Source organism: Rhinopithecus roxellana, chromosome 12, assembly GCF_007565055.1.
Source record: "Rhinopithecus roxellana isolate Shanxi Qingling chromosome 12, ASM756505v1, whole genome shotgun sequence".
NCBI lineage: Eukaryota > Metazoa > Chordata > Mammalia > Primates > Cercopithecidae > Rhinopithecus > Rhinopithecus roxellana.
This window is the reverse complement of record NC_044560.1, coordinates 67,166,181-67,192,456: the sequence shown is the minus strand read 5'-3', so window position 1 is coordinate 67,192,456 and position 26,276 is coordinate 67,166,181. Positions and strand designations below refer to the sequence as shown.

Genomic DNA, 26,276 nt, shown 5'->3' with positions numbered 1-26,276 from the left:
TAAATCTCTTCCTGAGAGATTCTGCTGTTGTGGTGCTAGAAAGCAAGTGCAGTTGCTTTTTTTTTTTTTTTTCTTTCCTTTTTTCTGGAAGAGTGCCATGGAACATTGGAGTTGCTGGTGGCTGGAAAACTTTGAGAATTACAAATTCAGCAGAAAATAGTGGTGTGTTGATTTGAAAGTCCTACATTTCTAGACCAGTGGCTCCCAAGAAATGTTGTGTTTATTTTTTAAGAAGGCTGTTTGCTAGACCTTTGCCACTCAAAATGTGGTTCACTGTTTTAGAGCAGTGCTTTTCAAACTTAATGTCCATATAAATTCCCTGGAAATTTTGTTGAAATGCAGATTCTATAGGTGTGGGGTGGCTGAGATTCTGCTTCCAGTGTAGATGCTGCTTTCTGGTGGACCATACTTTTGAACAGTAAGCTTCTAGAGCTCTCACATCCCCAAAGTTTTTTTTTAAAAAATTCTACCTTATTCTGATACTTGGTACTTAAACTACCTCTATTAGAGCAAAGCAGTTGGGCTCTTTTTGCTTCAGTTTTATGTATATGAATTAATGTACTTACTACTTATATATTACAAATTTGAGCAGTTCCCTTAGTGAGATTTTGGAATCTGCAAGAGAGGAGGCCATATAGTACAATGGTTAACAGAATAGAGATTCTGGGTTTCTGGTCAGACTCTACCACTTACCAGGCTTGTGACCTTGGATAAGTTACTCAACCTCGTGTAGCCTCAGTCCTCAGGTTGCTGTGAGGATGAAAAAAGATAATCCATTTGGTACTGTACCTGGTACTTACTTATCAAGGGGAAGGCAACCAGGCTTTGTGAGAATACTGCTTTGCCTCAGATCATTAGGATTCTAGATGGAGAGTGAAAAGATCGAAGTTGAGGAGTACTGCCTTAGGAGCACTGGGAGTTGAGCTAGAGGACACCTTTTTGGGGTATTTATTTATTCTGCTCATCTTTTGTGCTTCTTTCTCTTGCTGATCCCTGTTGCTTTTGTGGAACTGAAAACAGTCTCAGAGTTTTCTTCTCTACTTTCCCCTCTCAAAAGCTAACACAGAGCTTTTTTTTTTTTTTCTTTTTTCTTTAGGGTTTTTATTGCTAGTCACAAGGGAAGAAAAATAAAAGAAAAAAGGTGTTTCTTTCCTTTTCATTCTATCCCTCTCCCCCTTTTAGATTTGTCTAGGAAAGATAAAGATACACACACACAGAAACACACACACAGAAACTTAAGTTTATTCTAGTAATTTCATTTGGACTGCCAAGTTTGTAAGCAGGGGATACTTGTACTCATTTAGAAACAGGATTTTAATAAATATTAAAATGTTTAATGCTTTTAAAACATAGATTAAAACATCTAATACAGTGTTCATAAGATACTTTTATCTGGGATTTTTAAAGAGAGGTAAGGAAAAGCAGGAGTTTATTTCTGCAGAATTTTTAAAATGATGAAAGATGTCTCTCTAGGTACTACACATTTTTTTTTTTTTTAGATGGAGTGTAACTCTGTCACCCAGGCTGGCATGCACCCAGGCTGGCATGTGATCTCGGCTCACTGCAAGATCCCCCTCTCGGGTTCATACCATTCTCTTGCCTCAGCCTCCTGAGTGGCTGGGACTACAGGCGCCCATCACCATGCCCGGCTAATTTTTTGTATTTTTAGTAGAGACAGGGTTTCACTGTGTTAGCCAGGATGGTCTCGATATCCTGACCTCGTGATCCGCCCGCCTTGGCCTCCCAAGGTACTGGGATCACAGGCGTGAGCCACCGCGCCTGGCCAGTACTATACGTTTTCAGTGAGGGTTGAAATATATAATTTATTGGAAAATTTGCTGATGCATTTGAACTGGGTGCACTAGTTAAATGTTCAGTAATAGTAAGTAATCTAGATTTGTTATGAAATAATAGTTGAGAAAACAGATTTGACTTGGGTAGTTCACCACTGTGTGGAATATTTTTCTGAGTGAAAACCTTTTAATTGCCACTTCTGTCTTCTCTTACAGATTCAAAGTAAAATTACTTTAATTAGAATCTGAAAATTATCTCATAACATGCATAGTTGCAAGAGACTAAGGACTTTTTTGCCTTGTAACTTTGCATACTTATTTTTATATTTTTACTTGGACCTTCTTTCAATGTGTGTGTGTGTGTGTGTGTGTGTATATAACGTATATGTTATATTTTTATATATAAAATATATTTTATTATATATTGTATATATTTTATATATCATATATAGGCAACAGAGACCCTGTCTCCAAAAAAATTTATAATTTATACATAATATATATTTTACGTATATATGAAGCTAAAACTCCTAAATTTATGCTAATATGGTTAAACATTAATTGTTGCATTAAATGGGAGGGAAGATTGCAAATAGCTTTCCATATCTATGAATTTACATTCATATGGATCCATTTAATTTAAGTGAGATAAAAATGTTCTAAATAATTTATAAATAATTGCTCAAGTAAAGTTTATTATCTTGAATAATGTGTTGATTAATTCCGTTTAATAAATTTATTTGGCCTTTGTAATATTATATATTTATAATACATAATATAAATTGTAATAACGTGCCATTTATCTATAAGTTTAAAGTTCAGCATCATTTATTTTAAAATATTCAGCAATAGCAGAGTGAATGGATTCAAGCTTTTGTGGTTTGTGATTTCATTGAAAATAGTGGCTAGACATGGTGGCTCACACCATAATTCCAACACTTTGGAGGGGAGGAAGCAGTAGGATCACATGAGCCTGGGAGTTCCAGACCAGCCTAGGCAACATAGTGAGACCCTGTCTCTACCAAAAGAAAAAAAATTAGTCAGTTGTGGTGGTGCAAGCCTGTAGTCCTAGCTTCTGGGGAGGCTGAGGTGGGAGGATCACTTGAGCCTGGGAGGTTGAGGTTACCGCAAGCCATAATAGTGCCACTGTGCTCCAGCATGAGTGACAGAGTGAGACCCCATCTAGTAAAAAAATAATTCCTTTTAATATTATACTTTCATTAAATGATTATATCAATGGAAGTATCAACTTGCTTAAATATGGGATACTGGTAGCTTTATTTTTCTCATTGCAGTTCCTTGCAATGTAGTAGAAGCATGTTTAAAGACTCATTTATAGTGTATGTCAGAAAACTTACACTAAGATTTAAAATAATGAATGTATCTAGCTATATAAAAATTTGGAATTTCTAAGAGATGTCTGAGAAAAAGATAAGATGTGGCTCGTAGCCATTATGAGTAATGTAATTTTATACTGTTTGCTTCAAATTTAAATTGGGTCAAACTGTAATATCCTGTGATGGTCTGAAATACTGTTAAGTAATACTGGATTTGAACTTAAATGTGAAATAGATTTAGATTTCAGTGCACCTGGCAAAATCATGTGATCACTGAAAACCCAGAAAGCCCAGTGATTGCTGAGTATGTTTTGATTTTTCAGTTGTTAATTTTAAGTGTAATGGAGATAGAACCAAAGAAAGACTCTTGACTTTCCCCTATAGTAGGCTAGGTATATCACCACAAACTTTGGAGTCAGAATGAGTTTGAGTGCTGCCTTTTCCATTTACTAACAAGGTGCTCTTGAACAAGTTACTTGACGTTTTTGAGTAGAACTTTATAGTATGTTTTTCAAGTATTTTGAACATTGTTTCACTTAGTCCTTACCAGCAACCACTTTAATTTATAAGATAAATTGAGGTGAATATCCCCATGTTCAGAGAGGGTTCCCTGCTTCTGTACTGTTTGTGGGTAGCATGGTATGGGTAGCATGGTGTGCTTTGTGGGTAGCATGGTGAGTGGAGCATGGGTTTTAAGATTAGATAGGCTTAAATTTGAATCCTAGGCTAGCGACTTGACCATATTTCTCATATTCTTTAAGGCTCATGATGGTAATCATACCTGTTTCATAGGATTGTTCTAGAGGTTAAATGAGGTTGGAGGCCTCCTTACTGCTTTATCTCTCATGCCTGCCACATAATAGTCACTCATTTGTGGAGTAAATCAATGCCTGCCATAGTAGGTATTCATGGGAGCTTCTTTCTCTTCTGATTTCTAGTCTAATTCCTGCATCTGGAATTGAATGTGACTTGCAATTTGTGTTTAAGATTTGTTTATTTATTTATTTATTTATTACAAATCTGCTTGTTTGGGTACATGTTTAGGTTTTTTTTGAAAGAAAAATTTTTTATTATTATTATTTTTTTTAAGAGACAGGGTCTCACTCTGTTGCCCAGGCTAGAGCACAGTGGCACAATCATAGCTCACTGCAGCCTCACATTCCTGGGCTCAGGCAATCTTCCCAACTTAGCCTACAAAGTAGCTAGGATGACAGGTGTGTGCCACCACACCTGGCTAATTTTTTAATTTGTTGTAGAGATAGGGTCTTGCCATGTTGGCCAGGCTGGACGTTTAGATTTTGCCATGTTGCCCAGGCTGGACATTTAGATTTCTTTAGAAGGGAGGTTATTGAAAACCTTGATTACACATAAATCTGATTTTTTGATTGTTATTAAGCTCCTTGTAGCTTAGTGTGTTTTATCGCTCTATTTTTAGACCATTATTATTTTTATTTATTTATTTTTTTAAGAGACGGAGTCTCGCTCTGTCGCCCAGGCTAGAGTGCAGTGGCGCGATCTCAACTCTCTGCAAGCTCGGCCTCCCGGGTTCACGCCATTCTCCTGCCTCAGCCTCCCGAGTAGCAGGGACTACAGGTGCCCGTCACCACGCCTGGCTGATTTTTATATTTTTAAAGTAGAAATGGGGTTTCACCATGTTAGCCAGGATGGTCTCGATCTCCTGACTTCGTGATCTGCCCACCTTGGCCTCCCAAAGTACTGGGATTGTAGGCGTGAGCCACCACACCCAGCCTAGACCATTATATTTTACTTGCTGTGCCAATAAGATGAGTTGACCGTATAATTCCATAATTTAGAAACCTGAGATGATCTTAGATTTTTACAAATGTGGTTTTAATTATGTATGGTGAATTATTATTATGATGATAGTTATATACTTAGCTTATGGATTGTCATTGAAGCCTGCTTTACAGCTCTGGAAACACAAAATATTTTCCTCTTTAGATGAAATTAATGTTATGTATACATTTGTAGAGTCTTACTTATATTAAGATATGCATATATCTAAGCATTTGAGGTCCCCCATTGGACTATGAATTTCTTTTTTTTTTTTTTTGAGACAGAGTCTTGCTCTCTTGCCCAGGCTGGAGTGCAGTGGTGGGATCTCAGCTCACCATAACCTCCGCCTCCTGGATTCAAGCTATTCTCCTGCCTCAGCCTCCTGAGTAGCTGAGACTACAGGTGCATGCCACCATGACCGGCTAATTTTTGTATTTTTAATAGTGATGGGGTTTCACTACGTTGGCCAGGTTGGTCTCAAACTCCTGACCTCGTGATCTACCCGCCTGGGCCTCCCAAAGTGCTGGGATTACAGGCATGAGCCGTCGCGCAGAACTTGGACTGTGAATTTCTTAAGGGAAGGGATTGTTTTGTTCATTCTTATTTCCCTGCTGCTTAAGTTTGTGCCTGGCCAAAAAAAATAATAGCTGTGTAGTGCATACTGTGAGACAGCATACCTGCTTCTAATCTGGGGCCTTCTGAAGGGATTTTTGTTTTTAGTTCTGCCCTAGATATTTAGAACTTAAACCCTACATAAAGTGCTATTGTGTTATATGGATAGGAAGCCAATGTTGTGTTGACATTTTAATGTCAGTAAGGCATACTTTCTTGTTAGGTTTGAAAGTTAATCTTTGTGTGAAAAGGTAGGAGGAATATTATATTTTTAAGGACTTCTGGTCCTTGTAATAATGAATTGAAACTTATTCAAATATTGATTAGAGGTATACTGTGTATAAAGCATTCTATATACACTTTTTATAAGGTATGTTTTACTTAGGGTAAGGCTTTGTTAGCACTGTAGTTTTTATAAAGGCAGTCTCTGAGTTTGTGTATCCTTTTTCTTAGAATTCTTTGACACTTGTACTAGCAGTTTGATTTCTAAATAATATAAATCATATTTATATGTAAAATTCAATTTTTTTCTAGTTCAATTTTAGTCTCTGAATGTGATTATTGTTACTTTTTGTTTAAAAAATATTTTTTTAAATAACTGGTCTGAAGTGACGTGTCTTTCTGATATACCAGACATTATATTCTACCTTTATTATATCTTTGCAACAGATTTATTTGAAAATGCCTATGGGTCTTCAATGAAGAGAAGGGAACTTGAAGATCTGAAGGATAATATTGAATTCAGAGGTCATAAGCCACTTAACAGCATCACTGTTTCAAAGAAACGCAATTGGCTATATCAGAGTACTCTGAGATCTCTTAATCTGGAAGAAGAAAATAAGAAATGCCAAGATAGAAGTCATTTATCCATCTCACCTGTGTCTCTACCTAAACATCAGCTATCACAGTCTTTCCTCAAATCATCTAAAGAGTACTGTACATACGTGGTATGTAACACTACAAACTCTTCATTATCGAAAAACTGTGCTTTAGATTTTAATGAGGAAAATGATGCAGATGATGAAGGAGAAATATGGTACAACCCCATTCCTGAGGATGATGACCTTGGTATATCAAGTGCCTTGAGTTTTGGTGAGGTTGACTCTGCTGTTCTGAAGCTCCCTGCTGTCAATTTAAGCATGTTGTCTGGCAGTGACCTAATGAAAGCAGAGCAGCATACTGAAGACTCGCTGTGCTCTTCCGAACATACAGGTGATATTCAGAACACATGGTCAAATGGAATGAATCCTATGGATCCTGCCCGTTCCACAGAATTTGTGCAGCAGTACAAGCAAAGGCTAGGACACAAGACACAAGAAGGTATAATGGTAGAGGACAGTCCTATGTTGAAATCTCCTTTTGCAGGTAAAAATGATCATATATCTGTCTTTTCTTTCTTCTTCTATTTTTTAATTATTTGATAGTAGCTAAAACTAAATATAAAAGATGTTTGTTATACTTTTTCTTGTGAATATATTTTCATGAAAATAAAACTCAAAAAGGTTTATAAACATTTTAACGTACATGCTGGTTTAATTATTACTATCACAGACTTGATCTTTGTTTTATTTTATTTTTTAAGAAAAGGTCTCACTCTGTCACCCAGGCTAGAGTGCAGTGGCACAATCATGGCACACCGCAGCCTTGACATCCAGGCTCAGGTGATCCTCCCACCGTAGCTTCCTGAGTACCTAGGACTATAGATGCCTGCCACCATGCCCAGACAATTTTTGTATTCTTTTGTAGAGACAGGGTTTTGCTTTGTTGACCAGGCTGGTCTAGAACTCCTGACCTCAAGCCATCCACCCACGTTGGCCTCCCAAAGTGCTGGGATTATAAGCGTGAGCCATTGTGCCTGGCCACAGACTTGACTTTATAGTCCGGTGTGCTTTAATATGCCAATCCTTTGAGACAGTAATTGCTTGTCTATTAGTTGGAAGTAAGAAATCATAGGGAGTTGAAGAAAAAGTAAGTCTTATTTTGCTTCATTCATTCATTCATTTATTCATTTACACCTGGCCTGGCTGCAGCTGAAAAGTTTTATTTTTAGTGTATCAGTGGTCATTAGTTTGTGTTTGTTAGGCCTAAGTTTCCTCATGAACAAAAGAAAGAGAGAAGAGAGAAAGAAATGAGAAGTAGAAGTAAGGCCCTTGCAAATAGGTGCTACAGTAGTTATGGAACTGAAAAATGAAGTAATTGAAGTTTTATGTAGATGAAGTTGGCCCATGTGAAAATAAGAACTACAGTAGTTATGGAACTGAAAAATGAAATAATTAAAGCTTTATGTATATTAGGTTAACCCATTTGAAATTGCGGATATTCAAAAGTTTTTGATCTGCAAAAATTGCCTTTAATTTTCTGATATGCTTCTTTTAGTCCCCGACACAGTACACAGGAAACAGAATGTAAGGCACATTTGCTTGCAAATATCAAGTGTAGAATAGAAAGCAGTTCTGTTTTATATCAAGTCATTTTAATTTACAGAATTTCAAATGATGCAGAATATTTAAAGATGTGGGGTATAGGAGATGCTGTCAGGGCTTTGTCTTATATCCCTTGAGTTTTATTACTTACTTTTTAAATGGGAGAAGCTTATTTCCAGCCACCAACATCTTCATCTCTGCTTAAGGACTTTCTCTGAAGTCTTAGAGAATCTCTCTGCAGGGCAGCCTGGGCGTGCCTCTCAACCAGTGCCTGACAAGAGCTGGTGTAGAACCACCTCAGCTCCCTCAACCCTTGGGCAGAATAATTCTGAGTTCATATTCTATGTTGTTTCCCAGAGTTTTCTCATGAGGTCAAGCACCAGTTGCCCATAGTGATAGCAGGCTTAATAATTCAGCTTGAATTTTCCCCTGAATTTTCTCAACTCCCTCGCTGTTGTTTCTGTACTTTGCAAATAAACTACTTACATTTGAAACCTTTTCTCAGGGACATAGAAAGGTGGAGTAAATGTATATTAAGAGAAAAAGCAAGTTTCAAAACAGTGTGTACTGTATGATGGCAATTTTGAAAGAAAAGTTGAAAGCTATCCTGGAAATGTTAAGTGTTTTTTTGTTTATTTGTTTTTATTTTTTTCTGGGTGTTGAGATTGAAGGTAATTAAATTTTTTCTTTGTGCATTTCTAATTATAGGATAATTCTCCAGAGCGAATGTGTGCTTCTTTTGTAGTCCGGACAGGGAGAGAAATAAATACTATATAAAATAGTAATTTGGAATGCAGATTGTGATCAGGGTGGAGTGATAGGGAAGGCTATAGTATCACAGATAGCAATGGATATGGAATAGTTCAGAGAAGGCAAGGGAGTGTAAGGATAAGAGCAAAGATAGAAAGTTGGTGTTCATGAAGTGACACACACCTTGATTTAAGTGACTATCCTTAAACTTTTTTTTTTTTAATGTTTGTGGCAAATTGTGAACCCGGAAAGACTAACAGACATTTTTTTTTAAAAATATAACTTAAAAGTATGGTATATCTGCTTTTTTTACTATCTCCTTTTTTACTGTCTTTCTTCTCATAAATATATAATTAAAATATATTTATAATTATAAAATAAATATATTATAAATATTAAATATTTCATTTAATATTGTAAAATATATGATTATAATATATAATTAAAATATTTTTTGGTCAAAAATCCTAAATTGACCAAAGGAAATATATAGACAGTTTATTTATAAGTCATCTTTTTTTGTTGTTTTATTTTGGTGGAAAAACCATTACCTAAAGTGATCTGTTTCTTAGCAATATTGGCAGAAAGCTCTTGAGAAATTGGCAAAGAAAATGGTTGAATTTCAAAATAATTTTTGATCAGAGAATTGGAAAGCTAATTCATCCTAATACAATTATGACTTGTTTTTTCCTGATTAACTTCCAGATATATATGTATTTTTTTTTTTTTTTTTAAAGACAGGGTATTGCTGTGTTTTGCAGGGTGGAGCGCAGTGGCACAATCACGGCTTGCTAGCCTCCCAGCCTGGGAAACACTGGACCTTCCCAGCTCAACCAGTCTTCCCACCTCAGCTTCCCTAGTAGCTGGGACTATAGCTCACCACCATACCTGCTAATTTTTTTGTATCTTTTGTAGACATGGGGTTTTGCCATGTTGTCCAGGCTGGTCTTGAACTCCTATCTGCCTCAGCCTCCCAAAGTAATGGGATAACAGTGAGCCACCATGACATATATGTATCTTTTATGTAGTTGCAATCATAGTGGACTTTATTTTTTATTTTTGCTATTTTTACTTGGTATCTTCATCTTGCATTGTTACATGTAGAGTAGTATTGTTTCTCAAGCATTGTAGTACAGTATTTAACTGGGTTGATGTGCCCTAATCTATTTGACTGTTTCCTTAATGTTAGGTGTTGATAGATTGTTTCTGGTGCTGTTGCAGTGATCTTCATAATAATATTTTTTACTTCATTCAGAACAATTACCAGAATCATTACTTGGTGTTTATGGCTGGTAATTATTATTGTTAATTTCTATATTGCATTTTCTACAAAGTTTGCCAGTTTACAAGGCAACTAACAATTGGTTATTCATTTATTCACTAAATATTGAGTTCCTGCTATGTACCAGTTACTGTTCTAGGTGCTAAAGGAGTATGCCAGTTTCACTTGACTCTAGCCTAGTTCATAAATTTATATTTAAAGATTTTTACTTTGTACCTTCTTTTTAAAGATAGTATGTGATTTGATTAGTATAGTTGTAGTTTAATTTTAAGCAACTGTGGAATTTGGTAATATTTTGGCTCTTGGGGTTTATAAAACCAAAGCATTTTGGTTTTAATAAATCCAGTCTTATCTGCAGTAGAAGTTGCTATCATGTACAGTATTTCATTTTAATAATTAGTTAAGGACTTCAGTAGAAATTACTTACAATATGTTAAAAGAGTCAATTTTTTAATATGATAATGTATTTAATCTAAAGCAATTTAATATACTGGATAGCTTTTCTAGGCTGTGATAAAATAGACAGATTGATGTTTATAGACTAAAGCAGGACCCTGATTAACTCTAGAGTGTTTCAGACTATTAAGCCAGTAGAATTGTACTATAATTTTAGTACAAGGGGATGCTTTATCCAGTTTATCAAACACTCCATTTTCTATTATCTTCTTACTAGAAAAGCCCTGTGGGCATACTTAAAATACTTTTTTCTCTATAAAGAAACTACTTATTTGTCATTGGGACACATTAGTACTTTTTAAAGAAAGAATATTAGTACTTTTTAAAGAAAGATCATTTGTTGATTTTTAAAATGAATAAATACTTTTTCTCATTTTAATTGTGAAATATTGTGTTACATACATTAGTTTTTGATGTGAGGTTATTAGATCTTTATAAGGAATAGACAAAGTATGAAAAATTAACTTAAATTTTAAATAATTGGGATAATGCAGTATTCTGCTTGAGTATCATGATGGAAGTTGAGCTGAACTTCTAATGAAATCTCCTCATTAAGATGAATAAGAGAAGAATTTCTGCCTGTGTGAGAGCTTGTTTAGTTGATGGTTTATAAAATAAGAATAAAAGTAGAAATCAAAACATACTGCTTTATAATATATTTTTCTTTCTTTCTTTCTTTTTTAAGGTTCAGGGATCCTGGCTGCTACAAATAGTACTGAATTGGGAATTATAGAACCATCTTCTCCAAATCCTAGCCCTGTGAAAAAAGGCAGTTCAATTAATTGGTCTTTCCCAGATAAAATAAAATCTCCACGAACTGTGAGGAAACTTTCCATGAAAATGAAAAAGTTGCCAGAATTTAGCCGAAAGCTAAGTGTTAAGGGAACATTGAATTATATAAACAGTCCCGATAACACTCCTTCTTTGTCTAAATATAACTGCCGAGAAATTCATCATACTGATGTTCTGCCCTCTGGGAACACAACCACAGCTGCTAAGAGGAATGTTATAAGCCGATACCATCTTGATACCAGTGTATCCTCCCAGCACAACTACCAGAAGAAAAACTCTATGAGTTCTAAGTATTCCTGCAAAGGTGGTTACCTTAGTGATGGAGACTCACCTGAACTTATAACTAAAGCTAGCAAACATGGATCTGAAAACAAATTTGGAAGAGGAAAAGAAATAATTTCAAATAGTTGTAGCAAGAATGAAATTGACATTGATGCTTTTAGGCATTATAGCTTTTCTGATCAACCTAAGTGTTCACAGTACATATCTGGGCTCATGAGTGTACATTTCTATGGTGCTGAGGATTTAAAACCACCTCGGATAGATTCAAAAGATGTCTTTTGTGCAATTCAGGTGGATTCAGTAAACAAAGCAAGAACAGCTTTGCTCACATGTCGAACGACATTTTTAGACATGGATCACACTTTCAACATAGAAATTGAAAATGCTCAACATTTGAAACTAGTAGTATTCAGTTGGGAACCCACTCCAAGAAAAAATCGAGTTTGTTGTCATGGAACTGTTGTTCTTCCCACCTTATTTAGAGTGACAAAGACTCATCAATTGGCTGTCAAACTTGAACCTAGAGGTCTTATTTATGTGAAAGTGACTCTTATGGAACAGTGGGAGAATTCTCTTCATGGACTAGACATAAACCAAGAACCAATAATATTTGGAGTTGATATTCAAAAAGTTGTAGAGAAAGAAAATATAGGACTGATGGTGCCCCTTCTGATACAGAAATGTATTATGGAAATTGAAAAGAGAGGCTGTCAGGTATTATCTTACTATGGTTCTCTACTACTTCCTTTATTGATTGATTAATTGTAAGTCTTGGGGGAAGGAATTCAAGGTAATGTAAAAAAATCAAATTTAGATATTTTACAATTCCTATTCTTTATTCCATTACTGTTTAGGGTATAATTTTTGAGTTGACTCATGTTGTCCGTTATTGAGAGCATGCTAGATGATTCCACAAATTTATATTGCAACACAGAGCTTCATGGGTCTTATAATTAGAAATCAGGATTGCTTCAAAATGGCATTAAAAGGAAAAATCAGAGCTGATAAAATTAGGCAAAGGATATTAATATCAGGTATAAGTAATGTTTATACTAATTTTTGTGATACATATTACGACTAAAAATCATTACGTTATTTCTGCTTTAGTACTATCCGAATTTAAAATATTGGTTAAAAAGGTAAGTTAAAAGACAATGAGAGTAAATATTATAAAATCTGAAATATTTATTTAATAAACTTAAGCTTAACATGGAAACTCAAGAAACAGCATAAGTTAATGGAATTTTGCATTAAGATGCAGAATACCTGGATTCTGGTTTCTCCTCCATTATTACTTAGCTGTGTCATGTTGGGCAAGTCACTTAATCTCTGTGGATCTTATTTGCTTGGTCGGGCATGGTGGCTAATGCCTGTAATCCCAGCACTTTGGGAGGCTGAGGTGGACGGATCACCTGAGGTCAGGAGTTCAAGACTAGCCTGGCCAACATGGTGAAAACTGTCTCTACTAAAAATACAAAAATTAGTCCGGTATGGTGGCACATGCCTATAATCCCATCTACTTGGGAGGCGATGCAGGAGAATCATTTGAACCACTTTAAGTGCCAAGAAAACATTTTTAGCCATACTTTTCATTTTTATTTAGAACTGTACTTTTTTTTTTTTTTTTTTTTTGAGACAGAGTCTTGCTCTGTTGCCCACACTGGAGTGCAGTGGTACAATCTCAGCTTACTGTGACCTCCACCTCCCGAGTTAAAGCAGTTCTGCCTAAGCCTCCCAGTTAGCTGGGATTACAGGTGCACGCCATCGTGCCTGGCTAATTTTTGTATTTTTTTTTAGTAGAGATGGGGTTTCACCATGTTAGCCAGGCTGGTCTCAAACTCCTGACCTTGTGATCCACCTGCCTCGGCTTCCCAAAGTGCTGGGATTACAGGTGGGAGCCATGGCTCCTGGCCTAGAACTGTACTTTTTAAAGACGTTTTTGTTTGTCTCCCCTGCTTCTTTCTCCTCCACTTGCCCTCCCCTGTCCCCCGCCCCCAATAGAGAGAGGCTTATTGTGCATGTATTTTATAGACTGGCATACTGCTTAAATTTTGTTTACCCTTTTAGTCAGGAATTATTCTTCTTTTGTTGGGTTTTTATTGTAAACATGAAAATAGGCTTTGATAGTCATATGCAAAGAGTTTGTGGCATGGGTCTTTGCATCTTCCAAATGCTTTGAATGCTACTCCCACCCATCTCCTGCTTAAAATGGGAAAAATTGCTATGGAGATCATACTCATGGTCTGCCTTTCACAGAGGCATCGAGCATGTACTTCAAGGATTTGATTCAGGATCTCAGCATCTGAAATTAGGGATATATCCTAAAATATCTTTTCCTTGAAGTACCTGTATTAGATCTTCCTTTCTTTGTTCATCTTTTTAAAAATTACATTTGTGATTTCAACTTTTGGGGGTAAAATATCCCATCAATTTATTGTGTACTAGTTAAGTAGTACTTCCTTTAAGTTGTAGGCTCATCTTCTCAAGTTTAAGGGATACATCGTTTTTATGGTACTTTATGACACTTATATGTGCTCACATCAGCAGGGCTATGATCAAGTTCGTTTTTTCTATTGTGGTAGCATTTCCTTTGATTCTGTTTAGTATTTTAGTTTCATTTTCTGGACTGTCTACATTTCTATTGTGTTTTTCTTGAGATGATGTGACCAGTGTAACTCATGCTATTCTCAATGTGGATGCATCATGAATGTGGGTAAGAGTAGGAAATTTGAATTTTTTTCCTAGTGTATTTCTTGGTTTCCCATATTATCTTGATCTTTTTGAATGTAGCAGCACCTTGCATTATCATGTCTTGGAAATAGTTTTAGGTTCTTTACTGTCTTTCAATTAATACCTATAGCTTATCATCTCAAATATTTTAGATAATATTTCCCTGTATCTGTTTTGACACTTTCTCATATTGAGACCCACCTTATAATGTATTCTTTCAGTTTTTTAAGGAGTCAGAAGAGATGAGTGTCATAAGTAAACCTGGAAATTTCATTTGTATACTTCTTCCTCTAGATCATTTAGTGCATTTTACAGTGATTCCTAGTTCAAATCCTGGAAGATTACTTTTACTTTCTATCTTTAAATAGTTTCTTTCTCCATAATTCTTCCTTCAATTCAAAGTAACTGAACTTTCTAAATAATCTTAGATGTGGAAGTATGGCTGACAACCACTTATTCTCCTTAAGTTTTTTTGAAGGTTTATTCTTTCAAAGACCTTTGATAGCTTAATTGGGCGTGTTTTGTCTTTACAGAGATCATGTTTATTTCTTCTTGGTAAATTTATAGTAAATAACTTAAGACTCAATATTTAGAACCTGTATAACAGTGCTTAAAGACAAATCTTTTCATTGTAGGTTGGTGGGATGGATAGTGTCTGTCCTCTATAAATTTTGAAGTAGAGGTTTTATTTTACCTTTAATATATTATTTTAAATTTCCTCCATCACTTTATAATCAATTAATTTGACAACAACAGAAAACCCTAAGTTTGCTTCTGTGTCTTCTTGAGAATCTTTTTTCTTAAAAAGCTTTATATACTAGAAGCTTATTTCAACTATATTGTTATTTTAAGGATAAAAGAAACTGAGTTTTAAAGAGATTAAATAACTTGCCCAAATTCATGAAGCAAGGAGTGGGGCATTATGACTCTAAAATCCTTGTTCACTGTCTGCGCTGTACTACTTCAGTCTGGAACAAAAGTTGTGAAAGGGCGCACATTCCTGGGGCATAGAGATCTTGATTGAGCATATAAAACTGGAAAGAAGGGATTGCGTTTTACTTAAGATAGGTAGCCAGCATTACCGAACTGACAGTATATTGTTTGAATTTAAATGAAAGAATAGGATATTTTTATTAAACTAATCAACATAGTATATAATGAGATTTCAAAAGCTATATTTGAGGTATTTTAAATTAAATTACATCAGAACATATTTGATTGCAAAGTTCATGTGATCTATAATGTAATTATATTTTCCCTTTATCAAATTTACCATAATGTGGCCATAATTTTATTCCTAGGTAGTAGGCCTGTATCGATTATGTGGTTCGGCAGCAGTCAAGAAAGAACTGCGAGAGGCTTTTGAGAGAGATAGCAAAGCTGTTGGTCTGTGTGAAAACCAGTACCCAGATATAAATGTAATAACAGGTAATACATAGATTTTATTTTATGTACTCTTTCTGGAAAGACTACATCTGCAACAAAAATAACTGAAATACATTTGTAGCTGAAGTTTAATTTGTTTTTATTCTGAAGTCTTTTCTTCCTTCACAAACATTACTTACTGTGTTATTTTCTATGGGAAGGTATTAAGCTATGGTCCCTTGCCCGCCAGCAGCTGACATGATGAAGGGAAGTAAGACCTACTTTCAATTAGCTATAGTAGCTAGCAGAAAGAAAAAGGTACCTTCATAGAGGTATAAATAAAATGCCTTGGGAGTTGAGTTTGACTGGTACTTAGGTGATATAGAGGGTATTGACTCTTTGGTTAGAGAATTTAAATCTATTTACTAGCCAGAGGGGATCCATTAAAATTTTTTGAGTAGGGGAGTGATATCATTAGAGATTGTTTTCAGGAATATTAATCTGGCAACTCTATGTGATGAATTGAAATTAGAAGAGACCAGAGGAAGGAAAACCAATTAGAAAGCCTTGGCAATAGTCCAAGCAAAGAGGTAGTAAGAGCTAAAGGGGCTTGTAGCAGTAGAAATAGGAAGAAGTAGAATTGAAAAGAGGTGGAGAAGGAGGGAGCCCAGACAGACGTGACTTTGAGACCTGGTTGATTGGGTACCATTAGCAGAAATAAGAGAGCTTCAGGGAGAGCTACTGCTTTTGGTGGGGAAGTGTTGAGAAAGATTATGAATTGGGCTTTGGATATATAGAATTTGAAGTGCTAGTAGGAGATCTAAATGGGTAGATCAAGCAAAGTTGAAACTGCTCATCTGCAGCTAAGAAGAGGATGCAGTAGAATTTGAGGGATCTCTTATTTACCCAAGTGGTGATTATAATTCAGTGTATGGCAATGGAAATATTCTTCTATTACCCCTGAAAGATGAGAGTGGAAAGAGAGTCATTGGCATATATGTGTAGTTAAAGCGTTGCAATTGTCCATAAAGTTTGAAAAGACAAGAACTTTGGAGGTCTCCCAACTTTGGAGGCAGGCAAAGAAAGAAGAAACACCTAAAGAGATTAAGAGGAAAGGAGTCAGAAAGTTTGGGAAATAAGAGACAACAGAAATTAAGCAAAAGTGTGATACAGTCATTCTATGGAGAGATTATATGAGAAAAGAAAAGGGCCTTTGAATTTGGCCATTAAGAAATGGCTCATAACCTTATTGGTAACCTTCAGGAGCTACTGGTTTATAATAATTCCATATTTGTTTTTGTTGTTTTACTTTTTTAATTATTGAAGTTTTCAAGCATATGCGAAAGTACAGAGAATACTATGAAAAATCCTGTTTATCACCTGGTTTCCATAATATCAACACATGAACAGACTTGTCTCATTCATCCTCCCATTTGCTTCTTCTCAGCCCTTGATTATTTTGAGAAAATCTCAGACATATCCTTTCATTTATAGATGCTTCAGTGTGTATCTCCAAATCTTCTGTGTATTTTGATAGTTCTTTCTCCTCTCTACTGACAACCACCATTTTTTTCTTGCTGTAATGGGTTTATTTTTCTCTTATAACTTGCTTTCTTATTTTTACTCACAATTAACTGTTTGGGTGAAAATTTGAGGAAAGTTCATCTTGTACATATTTAAGAGAATTTTGTTGGTGAAAATCCTTAAAGCTTACTTTTAGGATTGAGACTTCCTGAATAATTGAGATTCCTACCCTTTGAGTGCTGAATAACTGTATTTTCTTCAAGTGTTTAATATGTAACTCTTAGATAATCAAAACTTTGATTCCAAGCATTTTAATGCTAAGATAAAACAAACTGTCACTTTTTTCTTATATATTTTAGCAAATCAGAAATAATGGTTCCTTTTAATTTTTATATAGGAAGAGGCATATTTCTACAAAAAATTGAGATGCCTGAAAAAAAAAATGAAATGTTCTTTCCTTGTTAATGTGTAATTAACAAAATCAGCAAAAGACTCATTTTATGAATCCATGGAAGAGAAAGTTTTATAAATACAAATTTCCAGCAAGTACACTCTATAAATAAAAATAGATTTTGTCTTGGTGAAACTGTCTTATAAATAAAAATTATGTTAAACATGTATAATTTTAAAAGATGAAATGAAGAGTTCCTAGTTTTGGAAATTGGCAGCATATGCAGAAGATATGAACAACAGGTCAATGAATATTGGATTTATAGCATTCTTTCCTAAAATTGAGAGTTTCTGTAATTTATAAATTGGATATTTCTTGGCTCTATTCTTTGTACTATTCCATTTGTGTAAAGCTGTTTTTCAGAAGAATTTAGGGCTATTTTTTTCTTGATAAAAAGGCAATGAAATGATTTAAGATTTGTCTGCAAAATAATTACATGACACAAGGTTATCATGGCTAAAAATAAAGGTTATTGTTGATTTGAGGAGTTGGCCAGTGACAGTGTTGCTTCATGTGTTTGTTCCTCATGAACTCACATTTCTGAGTAAACTTTGAAATATAATTAGTAGTTCAGTAGGTCTAAAAAATGAGAAATTAATGAAGTGAGTGACAGATTTTGTTCACAGTTTAATGTGTTTTTAGTAGTTGGTTTATCTGGAGCATGGAATGAAATACTCCAGACAAACCAGTTTTAAAAATCAAGTACAAAATTTTAGGTATAAAGTCCATTCATAATTCTTTTTTGTTTGCTTTTTGAGAGAGTCTCACGCTGTAGCCCAAGCTGGAGTGCAGTGGTGCAACCTCCGCCTCTGGGGCTCAAGCAATTCTTGTGCTTCAGCCTCCCGAATAGCTGGGACTACAGGCACACACCACTACACCCAGCTCGTTTTTTGTATTTTAGTAGATACAGGGTTTCACCATGTTGCCCAGGGTGGTCTTGAACTCCTGAACTCAGGAGATCCTCCCATCTCAGCCTCCCAAAGTGCTGGGATTACAGGCATGAGCCACTGCTCCCGGCCTATTCCTAATTCTTTATAGGACTTATTAACAAGGGACAGAAGACTTTTTAAAAGTCAAATATTTATCATTTAGTGATTATTAAAAATAAGTCTTCTGAGGATTACATGTGTCTAGCTACTGTAAAATAGATTTCTTCTCAGTGCTACATAATCAGTATCTAGGTTAAGTGCTTGAAAGTTCATTTGACCATGCCTTTTTCTGATTTTAATCCTACCATAGTCATTTTTATCCTATTTGCCATTCAGGGAAAACTTTATCAGAATATAACTAAATGATCTTGAAAACATTAATATTTTTCTTTTTTGTACATACTATACATTTTCCTACCATACGTATTATATGTTGTCTGACCTCTGGAACATTAACGTACAAATTGTTTCCATTTTCCTTTACCTAGATTGCCTATAGATGTCAAAACTGTGCAAGCACCAAGGAATGCTAAATGTTGAGGAATGGTCATAGACTTAGCAACCCACATATACTGAGATTGTTTATGAGAGCCATTTGGTCTGAGTAACATGTATAGGGTATGACTAAAGTAGATGATAAGGCCAGAAAGAGTAAGTGAGGTAAGGTGCGGGGTAGGTTAGTGGAGTTAAAAAAGTAATTTGTAGCTCTACCTTCAGGAAATGTCAGTGATTCAACATTCAAATCTACCTAATCAACTGTATCTTTACTATCTGTATAAGTTTTATATGTGAGAGAATGATTCTCATGTTTGTATATGTCCATATTCAGTCTTCTGGTTCATAGGTCCTAAATGCTTGTGTATTTATTTAGGCTTATTTTGAAGCCCAGAATATGGTCTTTGGTGGGAAATGTTCCATCTGAGCTCTTGAAAAAAAGAATATGTATTCTGGTGTTTTTGGACGGACTGTGCTGTAACTATCAATAAAGTCAAGTTAATTAATAATGTCCCAGTCTTCTACATCTTTGTTTTCTTTCTACTCGCTGAGAGTAGTATTGAAATCTTCAACTATAATTGTGGTTTTTCTCTATTTTTTCTTCAAACTGTTTTTGTTTCCACCCCACCTACCCACTGCCACTACTTTGCCTTTGAAGATTACAATTAAGCATGTGTTAGGCCACTTTATATTATGTTACAGCTCACTGATAGTGTATTTTTTTCCAGCTTTTCCCCCACTTTGTTTCATTTTACATTGTTTCTATTGCTGTATCTTCAAGTTATATTAGCCTTGTCTTCTGATATTAATTTCCTTCGTTGCATTTTTAGTTTCAGACAACCTAGTTTTCACTACTGTAAGTTTGATATGGGTTTGTTTTTTCAGTATTTTCCATGTCTCTACTTAATATGTTCAGTCTTTATTCTAGCTTCTTGAACATATGAAATACAGTTATAATAAGTGTTTTCATATCCTTTTCTACTGATTCTATTGTGTATGTCTTTTCTGAGTTGGTTTAAATTGATTTGACTCCTCATAGGTTATATTTGCCTCCTCCTTTATATGCCTCGTAATTTTTTACTGGACATCAAATGTAAATTTTACCTTCTTGGGTGCTGGATATTTCTGTATTTCTGTATTTATAGCTGTGGTTTGGTATGCAAGTACGTTACTTGCAAAGAGTTTTTAGTCTTGCTTTTAAGCTTTATTAGGCGGAATGTCAACTGATTTTAAATAAGTCTCTTCTTTGTCTATTTCTTTGATTCTCTACTGAAGCAAAACTCTTCTATATACTGTGTACTTATATTAGTTTTCTATGGCTGCCATAACAAAGTACCACCAACTTGGTGGCTGAAACAACAGAAATGTCTTTTCTTACAGTTCTGGAGGCTGGAAGTTCAGAATCAAAGCATTAGCAGGGCCCTGCTCCCCTTGATCCCTGCAGGGGAATCCTTCCTTGCATCTTCCTAGTTCTGGTGGTTTGCTGGCAACCTTTGACAGCCCTTTCTTTGCCTGTAGATGCATGACTCCAATACTGCATCTTCACGTGGCATTTTCCCTATGTTTCTTCATATCATCTGCTCTCTGTGTCTTTTTTCTGTGTCCCCCATTTTATAAGGACATGTCATATTGGAGTTGGGCCCACCCTAATGACCTCGGTTAACTTGATTACCTCTGCAAAGACTCTTTCCAAATAAGGTCATATTCTGAGGCACTAGGAGTTCAGACTCCAACATGGTTTTTTTTGGTCAGGGGTGGGGGCCACAATTCAACATAGTGCTGTACCCAAATCCCATGAATTACGAAGTTTTCCGCTCTGGCTGCTTGGAACAAGAGTGATTGCCCGCACTATGAAAACTCCTAGAATTGTTCTTTCTAATCTGTTTGGCTGGTTCTTTCTCTAGCCTTGGGGAGTTGCCCCACCTGCGTGTGCTGATTAGTACTCAGATGAACACTTGGGACTCCTTGCTGATTTCCAGAGTCTGTCTCTAGGCAGCCCTCTACTCTCAAGTGCTCTGTCCTGCAAGGTCTAGCAGCTTTAGCCTCCTTGAATTTCTAACTCCCCTTCAACTGTCGAGCTTTACCTGAGTTTTCGTTTCCTTACTGCGATCTGGAAAGTCTCTCCAGGTAGTAAGCTGTGGTTGTTGTGGGCACACTTCATTTGGTTCCCATCTCTCAGGGATCCTTGTCCTTTGCCTGATGTCCAATGTCTTGGAAATAGTTTTGTCAGATATTTTGTCTGGCATTTTCTTTTCTTTTCTTTTTTTTTTGAGACGGAGTCTTGCTCTGTCCCCCAGGCTGGAGTGCAGTGGCGTGATCTCGGCTCACTGCAAGCTCCGCCTCCTGGGTTCACACCATTCTCCTGCCTCAGCCTCCCGAGTAGCTGGAACTACAGGCGCCCGCCACCGCTCCCGGCTAATATTTTTTTGTATTTTTAGTAGAGACGGGGTTTCACTGTGGTCTCGATCTCCTGACCTTGTGATCCGCCCGCCTCGGCCTCCCAAAGTGCTGGGATTACAGGCGTGAGCCACTGCGCCCGGCCTTGTCTGGCATTTTCAGTTGTTGCAGGCAGGAGGGTAAATCTAGTCCATATTGCTGCATCTTGCCTAGAAACACTGGTCTGCCTTTCTACTCTGTATGTGGGTTACTGATTGCAAGGAGAAAATAAAATCGATATTGTTTGGTACCAGTATTAATCCATGTACTTCAAAGTCATTAGAAGGCTCTGAATGGTGCCTAATAATAATTGTATGTTTTCTTATCAGCTCTCTATCTCATTCTCTGGAGTGTCTATTTAATATCGTCTCACTCCTCTCAAACCTCATTTCACCCATGTCACTCTTAGCAGACGACCTTGCCTCCTAACTTCACAGAGAAAACAGAAGCCATCAGATGGGAACTTGCTCTACTTCTTGTGACCCAGCCTATCAATGTGCCTTCTTTGGCATACATTCTTTCCACTTCCTTTCTGTAACAATAGAGAAATGACCTTCCTTACATCTTGGACAAATTCTAATTCCTTCATGTGTTCTCAGAAGTTTCTTTCTTCTTAGGGACTTTGCTCAATCGATTATATTTCCTCTCTCCTGAACCTTGAGAACCTTTTTATTATCTCCTTTACATTAGCATTGAAATGTTTAAGTGTCTCCTGTCTTTAAAGAAAAATCTCCACTTTGATCTTGTTTCTCCCCTGCCCTCCCCTCTCCTCTATGGTTATCAGCTTTTCTCAAAGCCAGATTTCTTGAACAGGTTGTGTGCATTTCTTTGTCTATTTCTTTTTTTTTTTTTTTTTGAGACGGGGTCTCGCTCTGTCGCCCAGGCTGGAGTGCAGTGGCCGGATCTCAGCTCACTGCAAGCTCCGCCTCCCGGGCTCACGCCATTCTCCTGCCTCAGCCTCCCAAGTAGCTGGGACTACAGGCGCCTGCCACCTCGCCCGGCTAGTTTTTGGTATTTTTTAGTAGAGACGGGGTTTCACCGTGTTAGCCAGGATGGTCTCGATCTCCTGACCTCGTGATCCGCGCGTCTCGGCCTCTGTCTATTTCTTTAATGCCCATTTACTTCCTAACCAACTGCAACCTGACTTCAGTGTCCTTTATTTTCCTGAAACTGTGCTTGCCAAGGTTGCTGACTTCCTTTTCTGGTGGACATTTTTGGGTTCTTAAATTGTCTCTGGATCATTATTTTCTATGCCTGGTTACAAAACCCCATTGCCTAAACATAAGAGGAATTTGTTAAAAATACAGGGACGGGAGCTCTGACCTCTGTGGATTATGATTTAGTAGGGCTGGCACGAGGCTCCAGAATCTAATTTTTTTAAAAAGCCTCAGTTTGCAGCCAATTTTGGAAAACACTGTTCTCTGCAATATTTAACACTATTCTTATCTAACCTAACTGTTGTTTGGGTATCATTAGATATCATAGACTCTTGAAACATTTTTCCTCGACTTCCTTGGCATCACTTTTGCCACTCTCCTCTCGCCCCATCCCCACCTCCTCTCACCATACATACATCTTTTGCCATTCTTCCTTAGTCACCATTGGAAGATCCTCTTTCCTGATGACCCCTGGAAAGTTGATGTTCTTCAGGTTATTTTCTTTCTTTTTTTTTGAGACGGAGTCTTGCTCTGTCGCCCAGGCTGGAGTGCAGTGGCCGGATCTCAGCTCACTGCAAGCTCCGCCTCCCGGGTTTTACGCCATTCTCCTGCCTCAGCCTCCGGAGTAGCTGGGACTACAGGCGCCCGCCACCTCGCCCGGCTAGGTTTTTTTTTTTGTATTTTTAATAGAGACGGGGTTTCACCGTGTTAGCCAGGATGGTCTCCATCTCCTGACCTCGTGATCCGCCCGTCTCGGCCTCCCAAAGTGCTGGGATTACAGGCTTGAGCCACCGCGCCTGGCCTCTTCAGGTTATTTTCTAAGCCTTCTCTTAATCACTCTGTATGCCTCCCTGATAATCATTCCCAGAATCCAGTTATCTTTAAGTTGATCATTCTTAAATCTGTGTCTAAAGTCATCTCTTTCATCTCCAATTTTTATATCCAGCAGCCTTGAATGTCCCATAGACAGCTTAAGCTCCATATGTTCAAAATGAAACTCTTCTCTTTACCCCCTAAAACATGATTTTTCTCCTGTGTTCTCTATTTGAAGTAATGTCGCTAGTATCCACCTAGATGCTCAAGTTCCAAGCCTAGGAAAGAAACATTCTTATTCCTCTTTTTTCTTCAGAATTGCAAATGCATTTTTTACTTAGCAGTCCTGTTTTAATAATGTATCCTACAGACATACCTGCATATATACAGAGCAATTATGTGCAAGGTTATTAATTGTAGCATGTTTTGGAAAAACAAAGGATAAGAAACAATTCTAGTATCCATCTGTAAGAGACTGAATAGATAAGACTATGGGACATCCTTACATTGAACTACTGTAATGTGACTATAAAAATGATTAAGGAAGCTCTCTATGGCCTGAAAAGATCTCAAGGATATGATGTTAAATGAAAAAGCAAGAAACAAAATAGCATATACAGGTTTCTTATTTCTAATTTCTTTGGGTTTTGGAATATTTGCATTATACTTACCAGTTTAGCATCCCTAATCCAAAAATCAAAAATCCAGAATGCTCTAATGAGCATTCCTTTGAGCATCATGTTGGCATTTTAAAAGTTTTGGATTTGAGGGCATTTTGGATTTTTAAACTAAGGATACTCAACCCTCAATGAGGGAGACAAATCATATTTATATTTGCATAAACATTAGAAGGATGCATAAGAAACTAATGAATCATGTTACTATTAAATATTTAAAACCTGGGGCCAGGCACAGTGGCTCATGCCAAGTACTCTGGGAGAATAAGGTGGGAAGATCACTTGAGGCCAGCAATTCAAGACTAACCTGGGAAGTATAGTGAGACCCTGATCTACAAAAAATAAGAAAATTAGCCAGGTGTGGTGGCAACTACCTGTAGTCCTAGCTACTTAAGAGGCTGAGGTGGGAGGATTGCTTGAGCCTAGGAGTTTGAGGTTACCAGTGTACTCCAGCCTGGGTGATTGAGTGAGACCCTGTAACAATTAAAAAAAAAAAAAAAATCAGATGTGAAGCTTCCTATAAAATCAATCATGTTTAAGTTCAAACTAAGCTAGGCTGAGAGCATGTTCTGAATCAATATTGTATATATTTAGGTTTTTGGTGTTAGGAAGATCTCCTGTTTTCCCTTGTGATCACATGCCAGCCTTTAGTTAGTATCTTACGTACCTTGCTTATATATAACAACCACTATTCTTTCCAGTTTCCTCTACTGTAAGTCGTATCTCTTAGTTCGAAACTACATGTGGAATGTTTGCAATTGACTTTCCTCATTTCCATTATACTGACAAGTCTGATGTTTTCTGTTCTTAGCTTTTGGTTTTATTTGTTTGGTTTTAGGAATGATTTTTTCTTCCATATGATAGTGTAGCATTAGAGATTATCCGGCTATCCAGTATATCTGGTTAAGACACTCCTCCACTGTTAAAGAGGAAATGTATTTATTTTCAAGGGTTTTGGACAATTGGTACTCTTTTATTATCAATTTAAAGTCTAGAAACTCAAAATTTGCATAATTGGAATAATTTATAATTAACATAAATATGCCTTGCTTGCTTAATTTCTGTTTCACATGCATTTAGAGAAGCTTTTTATAGGGGGCAGAATCAATAAGGGTATATGTATCAAGAATAGCTTACTTTATGATTAACAAACCTAACATGTATGGTAACTGAAAATTATGTCTGTACATTTTTAGCATGCTTTCAAAACAAGTCAATTACCAAGGCAACTTAAAAGAATATAAAATGCTAGTATTTTATTATAATTCTTTTTATGTTATTGCTTTTATTGTTTTCAAAATATTGAAAGTTGGCTATAATACTTAAATTTTAAAAATTGACCATAGTTCTTTATTTCACTCTGCAGTCCAATGACCAACTGTCTGCGGTTTGTTTGTTTTCTAAAGGTGTTCTTAAGGATTATTTAAGAGAACTCCCTTCTCCTCTGATAACAAAGCAACTTTATGAGGCTGTATTAGGTGCAATGGCAAAAAGTCCTTTGAAAATGTCATCAAATGGTTGTGAGAATGACCCAAGTGACTCTAAGTACACTGTTGACCTGCTGGATTGTCTGCCTGAGATTGAGAAGGTAAGCATTACAGGCATACATTTTTCCTGAAAGCCAGTTAATGAACTATATACCTAGCTCCAGAGCTACAGATAATTTTAGATATTTAACATTTGTGGCACTCATGTATTTAAAAGCTCTGCCGTTACTGCCTTTAAACAGCCTAAGTCCGTAAAAGCTTCTTAAACAGAATAAATCTAGAAAACAATTTTATCTTTTCTGTATGTGATTTTAGCCTAAACATGAATAAATACTAAAGTTTTTTGTTAGTTAAAACTTTATTTTTTTGTTAAAATATTATTACAATATTTGTTCATTATAGTAATATTGAAAAGATACAAAAAAGAAGAATGTAAAATTGCAATCATCAATATCCAGAAGCAGCTATAATTAACATTTTGGTGTGTCTCCTTTTAGTATTTTTTTAGATATGATAACTGTTTTGGTGTACATGGCCTAACTTTAAGACAAACAACACCCCCTACTTTGTTTTTTTCCTCCTTATCCTTTCCATGTGCCCCCTCTCCAAAATCTTCAGACCAGCATCCTCAGATATGCCTGTAGGAGAGAGAGAGAAGGATAGGTAGGTCTTCAGAACCAGCCTTAGC

At 36.3% G+C, this 26,276-nt stretch overlaps 1 protein-coding gene across 1 annotated transcript in view; it reads left to right on the top strand.

The window, feature by feature from the left end:
• Window positions 1-26,276, top strand: part of SYDE2 (synapse defective Rho GTPase homolog 2) — a 42,367-nt gene that overhangs the window by 4,014 nt on the left and 12,077 nt on the right. Inside the window, exons 2-5 of the mRNA XM_010382552.2 lie at window positions 6,209-6,904; window positions 11,136-12,238; window positions 15,556-15,682; window positions 25,508-25,689. Of these exons, the coding sequence (XP_010380854.1) occupies window positions 6,209-6,904; window positions 11,136-12,238; window positions 15,556-15,682; window positions 25,508-25,689 (2,108 nt within the window). The remainder of the gene's footprint in view (window positions 1-6,208; window positions 6,905-11,135; window positions 12,239-15,555; window positions 15,683-25,507; window positions 25,690-26,276) is intronic.